This window comes from Balaenoptera musculus, chromosome 1 (genome assembly GCF_009873245.2).
Source record: "Balaenoptera musculus isolate JJ_BM4_2016_0621 chromosome 1, mBalMus1.pri.v3, whole genome shotgun sequence".
Lineage (NCBI taxonomy): Eukaryota > Metazoa > Chordata > Mammalia > Artiodactyla > Balaenopteridae > Balaenoptera > Balaenoptera musculus.
In genome coordinates this window covers 1258078-1269693 of record NC_045785.1, presented here as the reverse complement: position 1 = coordinate 1269693, position 11616 = coordinate 1258078, and the positions used below count along the sequence as shown (strand labels likewise).

The following is an 11616-nucleotide window of genomic DNA, read 5'->3' as shown; positions in this document are numbered from 1 at the left end:
GGCAAGCGGCTGGCGTGGGTCCCTGGGGCCTACGAGGGACAGAGCAAGAGACAGCCCCCCACAGAGCGCCTGCGCCCACCAACACCCAGCCTTTCAGACGCCTTGCCCGGCGCCCACCGTCCCCAGGGCCTCCGACCCTGGACGGTAGGGCTGATCCTGGTGCGGGGCCCGAGGCCTCCCCGAGCTGAGCCGTGGGTGGGCTGCCTCCAGCCCCTGCCTGTTGTACCGAGAGAGTACACCCTTGGGGTGGCCTCTGACACTTCAGCTGGCTTCTGTGCAGGCCAGGTGCCTGGGTGGGGAGAGCAGTCAGCCCCCCAGCTTCTTGAGGGAGGGGGCGGTCCTGGAACCGTGTGCACAGAGACTTCACGAGCAGCAGCCCCACAGCTGGGGACCCTCTGGCCTGGGGTCCCTGCCAGGGCCAATGTCTGCCCCCAGTAAGTGGGGCTGGGAGAGAGGGAGGGAAAGAACAGGGGTGTGTTCGGGGCTTGTGGCCCTGACCCTGGGCGCAGTCCAGCCAAGCCGTCTGTGGGCAGAGGGTGGGGGGCATCTTCTAGGTTCCGGCCCAGCGACACCGGGTACGCGGCCCACTCGGAGCAAGCGCAAGCGTGTTTATTGGAGCTGTGTCCAGGAGTTTACAAGAGTCTACAACGTCCCGCACAGAGCAGAGTGTGTGCAGAACGAGCCAGCAGTCGGGGCGGGGATGGCCACGCTCCAGGTCACTCTGGGCGCCTCGCGTGGCAGGGCCAGGCAGACGCGCGCCCGCACACGCCCTGCAGCTGAAACCAGGGGAAAGTGGAAAAGGACACGGCACCATTTTCTTATCGTAGAAGCTTTGTCTCTAAAAATTTAAATATCTCTCTATGTGTACATGGATCTTAAAAGGTTGTGAAAACTTTGCCCTGCACCAGGGCAGGCTCCTTCCTCCCAGGAGGAGGGGCAGGGCCGAGGGGCACAGCCACACCGGACAGGCGGGCAGCCTCGGGGGTGGCAGCTCCGCATCCTGAGCAAACGCTGGCCCCCGCAGAGCCCTGGGCTGCAGGGAGGGCTGCTCAGAGTCTCAGCAGGAGGCCAGTGGCGGCAGCACCTGACAGCTGGTTGGTGGCGCCCTTGGTGGGGGCCAGCACATCCCCACAGCCCTCTTGGCCCACGCAGCAGGCACCCTCAGGGGTGCCCCGCTCCTCCTCTGGGGGGCCCCTCGGGCCCTGCAGCCGCTGCTGCCGCTCCTGGGCCCGGCGGGCCCGGCTGGCGATGGCACGCACACGGCTCTGGCTGCGGGAGGAGGAGCGCCGCAGGAAGCCCAGGCCCCCCGCTGCCCCCTCCCCAGCCGGGCCCCCGCTGGTGGACGACATGATGCCCCCAGCCTGCTGGAACCCCATGAGCCTGCGCAGCTGCTCTGTCAGGGCGTCCGGCCGCGCCCCCCGCCCTGCCGGCCTCTCGCCGGCCAGGCCCAGGCCGCGGCCCAGGCTCTCCACGCGGGGGGCAAAGTCGTCCGCTGTCAGGTCCCCGAGGCTCTTGGACTTGGCAGCCACAGTGCAGTCCAGGAGGCCCACCAGGGGGTGGCGGGCCCAGGGTGGCCATGGGGCCAGGGGGCGTGGCTGCAGCTCGTCAGGCCCCACAGGCAGCTGGCCAGCAGCCTGCAGGTTGGGGTTGGATTTGCTCTTGGTCACAGCGGGCAGGTCCAGGCGGGCGGCCGAGGCCGAACAGGGCCACAGGGGCAGGCGTCCCGCCGGGGCCCCTGGGAGGCTCTCAAGTCCCAAGCCCAGGCCCTGCAGGGAGAGGTCGATGACCGTGTCACCAGACGACAGGCTGGAGGACGAGGACACGCTGCCACAGTGGCTGCCTGGCTCCAGCGGCTGCCATAGCTGGTCACCGCCAGTGGCATCCAAGGACACGACGGGGCGGGGCCCGGCCAGGGGCCACCGTCCACCCAGGGACTCCGAGGGGACCTGCCCCTCGCTCTTGGCCCTTCTGGGCGCATGGCCCAGAGCCCGGGGGCGGCCCCTGCCATCCATCTGGCTACCGGGGGCCCCCTTGCAGGCCCCAGCAGGGCCCCCGCCGTGGCACGCCCACTGCCTGCTTTCGGGGGCTGGCTCAGTGTTCCCTTGGCTCCCGGTTCCGAGCTGGAGGGGCCCAGAAGCTCCCAGAGCTGCCCTTGGGGGGCTCGCCGAGCTGTTGCCGGGCCCTGCAGAGCACTGGGGCCCTCCAGGGGCGTGGCTAGGGGAGACGGCCTCCGGCGGTGGGGGGCCAGGACCCCGGGCTGGCTCCTCGGCAGTGGTTTCCAGGCTGCACGGGGAGGAGAAGGGGTGGGCGTCTGCGGGGAGAGGGAGAGGCAGGTGTCAGGGGTGCCCGCGGGGCTCCGTGCCCACAGGAGCCCCGCGCTCAGGCCCCTCCACGTGCTCAGAGCTGCCCCCACCCTGCCCTCCGGCTCCGCTGCTGCTGGGGGAAGAGATGGGCCTGGGCGCACAGGCAGGGTCCTCCTGGGGCTGGGGCAGCTCAGGGCCCGCGGGCGGCCGGGCCCCGTTACCTGGCACTGGGCCGCTCTCAGTCCCTGACTAGGAAGGCAGCGTGGGGACAGAAAGGAGAAGAAGGTGGTCAGCGCCGGGGCGGGGCTGGCCGTGGACAGACGAACGCAAGGCTGGGCGGGTACAGAGGGGAGCGGGAGGGTGGCCCAGCTTCCAGCACGCCCTCCCCAGGCTGGGACTGCTCCCTGTGACCAGGGGCCACAGGCAGTTCTGTCACGACCAGCCCTGGGGCCGGGGTGGGGGGGTCCAGAGCAGAGCTGCTCATACGTGCGTCCCCAAGGCCAAGGGCCACGGTCAATCTGCTCCCCTCACACTTTGCAAACAGAGGCCTCTACGTCGAGACTCTGAGCCCCGGCCAGGAACCCAGGCCAGACTCCCCAGAGGACTGCGGTGCCGGCCAGGGGCCAGGGGGAGGCAGGAGGAGGGCCTGGGAGCTGCCCCCGGGCCCTGGCGGTCAGGCCAGGCAGGGAGGCTCGGCCCGGGCACTGGGGCTGGTCTCCAGAGGCCACCCTTTGGGCCGCAGGCCTCGGCAAGCAGAGCCGGCTCGGACTCCCCAGTCCCCAGGCCCGGGTGAGGACGGCTGTGGCCAGGGCTGCAATCGCTTTCCCAGCCCCTTGCGGGCATCGGGGGCCTGCGGGGCAAATCACGGTCAGCCGGGGGTCTGGGGGCTGAGGGGCCCATGGACCAGCAAGTGGAGCCAGGAAACAAAGGCACAGTGAACACACGGAGGCCACGGTTCTGGACACGGAAGCGCAGCGGGGACGCCAGCCAGGCCGTGCGGGGGCAGCGTGGGAGCCACCACGGGACACTGCGGAGGAGCGTCTGCGCTTACCGGCGGAGAGCACGGGGGCCTTACTCCTAATCGCCTCCAGCTTTTGCACGAACAGGGCGTTCATCTCCCTCTGCAGGGCCCCCGCCTGCCTGCGGGCGCCCTCGGGCCAGCGGGGGGCCCCCTCAGGGCTGCCCGGGCTGCTGGAGTCCGAGGACACGAAGCCGCGGCCGCCCGGCCCCGGCTGCCGGGACCCAGGGCCCTTGGGGGCCCCTCTGCTTCTCGGGGGGCAGTGTGGGGCGCCCCCGAGAGCCGCCCAGGCGCGGGGCTGCTGGCTGATGGCTGCGTGCCCGCCCTCGGGCCCCGGGCTGGGCGGCTGCCCCCTCCGCAGGCCCTCGGCGTCCTCAGCGGTGCAGGAGCCCACCACGCACTTCATGCAGGTGGTGGCCAGCCCGGCAGGCCCAGGGCCCTCGGGGGCCTGCGGGGGCCGCGCCTGCACCGGGCTCCTCTCCACCGGTGCCTTACCTCCAGGGCTGCGGCTGCCCGGCTCCTCCAGGGCCGGGGCCTCGGGAGCGGGGCCGGGGCCGGAGGGTGCCGCGTCGCTGGCCTCCCCCCCAGAGCCCATGTCCTGCGGGCCCAGGACCAGCTCCGGGAAGGCCTTGCGGCCTGGCTTCTGACTCTTGGTTGGGGCGCTGGCCGTGCGCCGCAGGAGCCGCTGGCTAACAGAGGGCCGGGGCGGGGGCCGCCCAGCAGCATGACTGTCCAGGGAGCCGGGCTTTGGGCCTCGGAGGAACAGGCCTTTTAGGCCCAGAGCCTGCTTGACCTGCAAGAGAAGGAGATACATAGCCGACAGCTGGGCACCAGGGGCCGGAGACTGCCCAGCCCCGTCCAGCTGTGCTCCGGAGGCCGTGGCCCGGGAGAGCCTCCTGCGGCCCGACGGGCCGGCTCGCTTGGGGCACCACTCAGGGCTGTGCGTAAGGAGGACGGTCTCCAGGGAGGCTCTACCAGGGGCGGCGGAGGCTGTGGCCTCAGCACAGCGTGGATGGCGCCTGCCTGCACCAGGGTGGAGGGAGTGGCTGCTGGCGGAGTGTCTGTGGCTCTCAGGGCAGGTGGCCAGGGAGTGCCGGAGCGGGGAGGCCCCCCCAGGGTCTCCCGAGCAGAGACCTGGACCCCAGCCCTGTGCCCACCGCACGCTTCCCCCCTCCAGCCCCTGGGGCCCCAGCTCTGGCAGGGCAGGCTGGCACGGGGCCCCCAGGGTGGCCCTGGTGTGGAGAGCAAGACGGGGTGAGAGCCAGATGCAGCAGCGCGGGTCACGTTCACCCGCCCGCAGGCACCGCGGCCGAGGAAGCAAGCACAGCCAGGTGCAGCCCCGCGCTCAGCTCACCCGTGCTCCTGCCCGGCCCTCTCCCCCGGAGGTGCTGCCTCTTCCAGGAAGCCTTTCCAGACGCCTGCCAGGCAGTCCTTCCCAGACGGCCGGGCCCGGGAGGCCCCTACAAGGCCTCTCCCCCCAGCCTCCCTGCCTGAGGGAGGCAGCCAGGGTCCCCAGGACCAGCTGGCACGTGCCTGGGTCAACATCGGAGAGGCCGGCAGGGTCCTCACATGCAGAGACCCTGGAGACAGCCACGGTCCCGGCGACACAGGGGCACATCTGGGCAGAGGCGTTAGTGGCCAGCACTTGAATCAGCTGTCTGATTCAAGATCCCAAATCCAGAGCGATTTGGTCAAAGTTGGCTAGAAAGTCATTTAGAAGAAGGTCCAGAATTCAAGCTCGGAGCTCCTGGTCCCTGGGATCTCCCCTGCCCCCACCCACCCCCCCCCCCCAGCACTGGGCGTCGAAGCACAGACAGATCAGAGGGGCACACAGGCAGGCGGAGCACAGAGGGAAGGGTGGGGAGAGGGAGCGGGCACGGGTACTGGGAGGGCCGGCAGCTAGAGGACCGGACACAGGGAGGGACAGGGCAGGGCAGGGCGGGGCGTGGGGGAGGTGCAGGAGTCGGAAAGGCCAAGGGCAGGAGGAGACGGGCCAGACCTCGGGGCGGACACACAGGAGGCCTGGCAGAAGTCCTGGACCTGCCTCGTAAATGCTGCTCTGTGCCTGAGGATGGCCCAGGGGACCCGGAAACACGTCCCGACCCATGTCACATGAGCTGACAGTCTCCAAAATGCTACCAGGAATTCACAGATGCTAACGGGGTGGCCTGAGCATGCAGGTGGGGGGCGGGCAGGCCACGCCGCCCCCGTGCTGGGGTACCTTCGAGCTCCTAACAGGGCCGTGCTTCTAAAAGTAGACTTTGGACATACAGAAGCCCACTGCAAGACCAAAGAGACAGAGTGAGGCCGTGAGACACCGACAGCGGGCGTGGAGCGCGGAGACGGAGACACAGGACCGACAGGGCAACCACGGACGCACAACGGAGCTGGGAGGCCTGCGGGGCCTCCGTCGGCGGCACCCAGGGCCGAGGAACACGGCAGGAGAGAGGCGGTTAGTGCCAGAAGCCACGTGGACCCCCGTGTGTGCCTGACAGACCACCGCGTGCAGCCTTGCTAGGCCCCAAACTTAGAACCAGGGACCCCTGGGCTCTGCAGACTGGGGAAGTCGGAGTGAGACCCCGTCCTGGGGCAAATGTACTGGGAGCAGGTGAGGGACGGGGCAAAGCCAGGCAGACACCTTCGAGGAGGGACAGAGAACCAGGGGACCCCGAGCAGTAGAAGGGGAGGCTCAGGAGAGACGGGAGGGGCCGGGGCTGCCCAGGAAGGGCCATGGCTTCCATATGCTGGTGCCCACACTGGCCCCGGGACATAGAGGCACACCCGGGGGCCCCGGAGACTCATTTCGTGGATGGAGACACAGGCCCATCAAGGTAACCACTAGGCCTCATGGCCCCAGGGACACGGATTGGGGGGGGGCTGGGGCACCCCTTCCCAACAGCAAGTGACCTTGCAGGTGGCACTCACCTTACCACTGATGTCACTGACGGCCACGTGGACAAAGATGGAGGCCTCTTCCATCCCCTCCAGGTACACATGCCGATAGCCTGAAACAGCCGGGGTCCTGCTCACCACGGCTCCTACCCACCCACGTCCCCCACACTCTACTTAAAGGTCCCAAAGCCCTGAAAAGAACCCGTGAGCCCGGTCCTGGGGACTCCACCTCCTCCAGGAAGCCTGCCAGGATTGCTCTCGCCTGCAGAGCAATCATCTGCTGGGGGCTAAGGGGCTCCGCAGCTGGTGCTCCCCTCCCCCACCCTGACCACAAAGTGCCGTGGCCTTGAATCCTCCTCCTCAGCTCCCTCGGTATCCCCAGGCCCATCTGTGGCAGGAGCCAACTCGCAGGAGGAAGCTGAGCCCCACCCTGTCCTGGCGTCCTCTGCTGGCCTGCGGGGGATGTGCTACGGGGGGCACTGGCCCAGGGCTCTGCCCTCCCCCACCCCCACTGGCCCCCTGCCCACCTGGCATCATGCTGCTGAAGGCCAGCGTCCTTTGGCCTATGAAGTCACGCCCAATGGGGTCATGGTCCCAGACGAGGAAGCGCACCAGCGCTATCTCAGGCATGTGCACCGTGAACACCAGGGTCTCCTCCCACATGGGATTGAATCCTGGAGGCCACCAGGAGGAGGTGTCTGTCACCTTCGCCCCGCCCCCACCTCTCAGACAGGCCCGTCCGCACCACAGCTCCAGCCTGCAGGCCACATGGGCCCACGCCCTCTCCCAGCACCTCCTCCTGGGCTGGCCACCAGTTGAGAGAAGCAACACCGGAAGGCCAGGCGGCTGTCACTGGGCGTCCAGCCAAGGGGGCGTCCTGGACAGTTATGTGGGTCACAGGCGGTGGCCCTCACCCTTCCCTGCCCCGTCAGCCTGGTGCCGCCAGCACAGGAGCCGTGACGGGGCCTCTGGGCGCCGCCGGCCCTCCCGCATCCTCACCGTTGTCGTCCACCACGCGCGTCTGCCCCTTGCTGCAGTCCACGGGGAGCCCAATGACCTCCACCTCCACGAAGGGGTCGATGATCTGGCACACAGTGCAGGGTGGCACCGGGGCCCAGGCCGACACCCCGGCCCTCCCCGGCCCCCAGGCCCTCCCTCCTACCTCCCCTCGGTCCCCCAGCATGGAGTCCCGCGGCTTGGGGAGCTGCTGTCCGCTGATGATCCGGAGCACCAGCTGCTTCTTGAGCTGACCGGGCAAAGGGTCCTCGGAGTTGGGGTTGAAGACGCCTGAGCGGGGCCAGGGTGAGGCTGAGCGGGCAGGGCAAGCCCACCACCGGCTCCCGGGGCAGCCCCAGTGCATCCACTCCCACCCCCACCCCATCCACTGGATGGGAGCCCCGCGTGCGGGAGCGGGAGGGGAGGCAGCCTTCCAGGGCAGGGGTGGGTGCCGGGGCCCGTAGGCCGGTCGCCTCTGTGACCACCCCATGATGTGGGCCCAGCTCGTTCCTTCCACAGGTGGACCACGGGGGCTCAGTGCGAGGCCACACCGCCTCTGGGTGGGGGGCCGGGTGCCCGGGGACAGGGTCCAGGGTGGGGGGCCTGGGGCTGCGCACGTCGATAACTCGAAGAGCCCACTGCAGATAAATGTTGCACAGCACAAGCCAAGAGGCACGTGGGAGGATGGGTTAGGGTTACGATGGGAAGAAACCCACAAGTCGTTTTTAGCACATCGGGGAGAAAACTGAGGTGACCGAGAAGGGAGGAAGTGCCAGGCAGACCTCACCCAAGGGCGCCTTGCCCGGGGACCCTCGCGCTGGGGCAGGGTGGGGAGGGGCTGCAGATGCCCGGCAGGGTGGCGGCGCTTCCCTGTGCCCCAGCCTGACCCGCCAGGTGGCCTCGCCATGGCCGCCCCGTGCAGCAGCCCCCACCCCCATGTCCCCGTCCCGGGGCCGCAGCCTCACCCTGGCACATGCACTGCGGCTTGAGCACGTAGCCGCAGCTGCCGTTGGCGCTGAACTTGGCCCGGTTCAGCTGGAGCATCCGCCCCTCCGACTGGTAGTTCAGGGCGACTGCAGGGAAGGACGTGAGGTGGCTGGCTCAGCGCCCAGCCCGTGTGTCCCGCCCCGCCGCTGCCTGTCAGCCCGTGTCCACTACGTGAGCAGGGGCCCTGGGGCTCATGTCGGGCACAACCAGGGCCGTGCGTCCCGGCAGGACTTCCCGCAGAGCCAGCACAGCGGCCCCGCGCACCTGAGGAGCCTGGACGCACCTGTATCTTTCCCGCCTTGCCCTGGGGTCCTAAGGCCCCCGCCCCAGCGGCCCCCGCCCCGGCGCCATCCTGGTGAAGTTGGCTGGATGCCGCGAAGGTTCTCCAGAGCCAAGGGCAAGCAGAGCGGCCGCGGAGAGCCCAGCGGCACCCCCTCACCAGCCCGGCTGCCCCAGGCCCCGGCACCCACCCATCTGGCAGCCAGTGTTCCAGAAGGGCTGCGGGTTGTAGTTGCTGGAATCCACTCGGTAGGAGGAGGGGTAGATGCGAGAGAGCTGGTGCTGGTTGAAGCGCAGGTACTGAGCTGGCTTCTGCTGCAGGATCTGCTGGGCCTTGGTCTCGCTGAAGGAAGACACCTGCCAGCTGGACGCCACTGCAGGTGAGACGGGCGGCGTCAGGGCACCGGGTCAGCAACCCCCCCAGGGCCCCGATCCCCCCCTCAGGGGCCCACCCGGCAGCCCCTCACCCAGTGGCCCCTCACCCTCCATCTCCACGTCGTGGATGCCCACGGACTTGGTGTATTTGACCAGGTCTGAGAGGGCCCGGGACAGCTTCATGGTCTTCTTCTGCCGGGCGGCCCTGCAGGAGGGGTGGGGTCAGGACCTGGGTCGCACCCCTCCCCATTCAGGCTCTGGGGAGCGTCCATCAGGTGTCCACTATGCCCCTGTGTTCCAGGCGTCGGGACATGCGGTGGACGTGCTGAGAGGTGACACTGGGGGAAGGGGCAGGTAGCCGACCACGACAGGTGCTACAGAAACGAGCACAGGGACCCGCGCTGGCCAGTCTGGCCCTGCACCCCGGGGTCCCTGCCCTGGGCCCCCACTGCTCCTCCCCACCGTGCGGTCCCTGAGCCTGCACATCTGACGCCTGCTGTTGCCGGGACAACGGTCTCAGCCCTGCCTGCCGCGGTGCCTCTTCAAGGGCCCGGCACGGAGGCAGGGCACTGACCCTCGGCTCTGGCTGCCTTGGGAGTCCAGGTCCTCGTCCCCTTCCTCCACGCTGGCTGCCTTCTTCAGCTTGCTGCTCTTCTTCTGTGCAGAACCAGGGCAGAGTCAGGCTCAGCCGGGCCGTCTGCAGAGGCCAGGAGGCTGCGAGGGAAGGGCCTGCAGCCCTGGGGTCCTGGCGCCCACCCTGCAGCCGGGCCTGCCCCCTCCTCTGCAGTGCCCTGCTCGGCCCGGGCCCTGGGTGACCTGCACTCTGGGCATCGACCAGTGTGGACCGGGGGAGGGCCATCGAGGCACCTGCTCCATGCAGCCCCGACCAGGGCTCCAGGAATCCCGGAGGGCCTCGGTCCTGGAGGAGACCCCCCAACTCTGGCTGGCGCAGGGACAGCTGGGGCACATGGGGGCAGGGAGCCCACCCAGGAGCCCGGCAGACCTTGCGCCTGGAGAAGCTGCCCACGAGGAGCCGGCTGTTCTGCCTGCTGGTTCCGGCCTCCTCCCCCGACTCCGCGTCCTCCTCGGCCTGGGAGGAGAGACAGACAGCGGGGCTGCGGTGAGCCCAGCCTCAGACCCGGCCGGGGGTGGGGCTGGGCAGCTCCTCCCAGAGGCCCCGGGCCGCCTTCCTGGAAGAGAGGGAGCTGAGAGGGGCGTGGACGAAGGGGGGAGCCGGGCCCAGGCTGGCCACTGCTCCAGCCCCCCGGGGTGCACATAGGCGGCTGCCGGGAGCAGAGACGTGAGAACGGGGCGCGCGTATCAGCTCCCCACGATGTGCCATTCGGAACTCATCAAGCGCCCAGTTCTGATTTTTTCCCATGGATGGTGACGGCCTAATAAATGCCGCTTGTATGTCTGGAACATTCCTCGGCGTGCCCGCTTAGGTAATCCTCGTACGGGGATCCCACAGCTCAGGAGTCCCCACCTGCTTCTTGCAGCGGCAAAGCTATTACCTACTTAGACAATCCCCTGGGCTGTGGTCATTTACCGTCACCGTTTGCACTCGGGGCTGCGGTGAACCTCCCGAGGCTGCAGGACCAGCTTCTTCGCTGCTGTTTACAGATCATGCGCGTTGGCGGCTCCCCTCCCGGCCCCTGCCCCCACCCGAGGGGCCCCCCGGTCCCGGCGGCACCGCGGCCTGTGCCCCTCTGGGGCCGAGGCCCAAAGCTCTCATCCATCCTGAAGCTCAGTCACACCTCTGGAGCGGCTGGGAGTCTGTGCCAGCATCCCCGAGGTCCCTCGTCACAGCCGTCACCAGCCGCCCCCCAGCCCCTTCCACAGATGCCCGCCCCTCCGAACTCTCCCAACTTTGCTCAGGACGTGCCCACCAGGGCGGGAGACGGCTTCGCAGCCGAGGTTCCCTGTCAAGGAGGGGCTTCAGCCAGGGGCACACACATCTGCACGTATCTGCACACGCACCCTGCGTGCACCCGCACAAGCTTGTACGCACCCCCCTGTGGGCGCCCCTGCGCACACGCGCCTCCCTCGGCCACGCCCCTGCCTGGCTCGCTGACCTCACCCAGAAAATGAGCAGAACCCCTCAGGTCTGGGTTCCGGTTGCCGAGCAGGGAGCCTGGAGCTCAAGCGGGAGATGCGAGGCCCCCCAGGCCCGGCCAAGGAGGGCAGAGGGGTAGGACCGCCACGGGGCCATCCCCCACCCCCTCCTCCACCCCCTGGGGAGTGCCGTCTCCCACCCGCTGGCTGGCTGCCCGGAGGGGCGCTGGTCCAGAGCCCAAGGCGCAGAAACGGAGGCGCTCAGAAAACCCGCGAGCTGGCAGAGGCACGGGAAGCCGTGTTCACGGTGCGTCAGGAGCCGGCGGGGTTGACACACCTCTTGGCTCTTTACACCCCGTGGTCACCCAGCACACGAGCACCGCTGAATCTGGGCACAAGCGCGGAGAGGCGCCTGCTGGCCCAGATCCTGGAGAAGTGCTGCGGCCGAAGCCAGAATCTGCCGTCACCCACCCCCACCGCGCGCACCCCGACCTCAACAGGGGACGCAGCCCCCGCGTGCCGTCCTCAGGGGGTGTGGGCAGCCCCTCCCACCAGGACACAGCGCCTGATGGGCCTCGTGCTCGCAAAGTGGGGTCTGCGGGGCCAACCGGCACCCTCCTGGCCCCAAGGCCAGCTGCCCCGCCCATCACAGCCCCCGCAGGGTGCCGGCTTTCGGGCCACTCAGCTGATGTGACCATCTCCGGTGTCTGC

General features: G+C 69.2%; 1 protein-coding gene across 1 annotated transcript in view; it reads right to left on the bottom strand.

The window, feature by feature from the left end:
* Positions 1–450: 450 nt before the first annotated feature.
* PLCH2 (phospholipase C eta 2) overlaps positions 451–11616 on the bottom strand; it is a 27412-nt gene continuing 16246 nt past the window's right edge. Inside the window, exons 4-15 of the mRNA XM_036870820.1 lie at positions 11070–11182; positions 9854–9940; positions 9425–9507; positions 8958–9055; positions 8667–8849; positions 8175–8282; positions 7376–7500; positions 7213–7297; positions 6741–6887; positions 6247–6326; positions 3355–4114; positions 451–2311 (exon numbers count right to left, since the gene is read on the bottom strand). Of these exons, the coding sequence (XP_036726715.1) occupies positions 1050–2311; positions 3355–4114; positions 6247–6326; positions 6741–6887; positions 7213–7297; positions 7376–7500; positions 8175–8282; positions 8667–8849; positions 8958–9055; positions 9425–9507; positions 9854–9940; positions 11070–11182 (3131 nt within the window). The 3' untranslated portion in view covers positions 451–1049. The remainder of the gene's footprint in view (positions 2312–3354; positions 4115–6246; positions 6327–6740; positions 6888–7212; positions 7298–7375; positions 7501–8174; positions 8283–8666; positions 8850–8957; positions 9056–9424; positions 9508–9853; positions 9941–11069; positions 11183–11616) is intronic.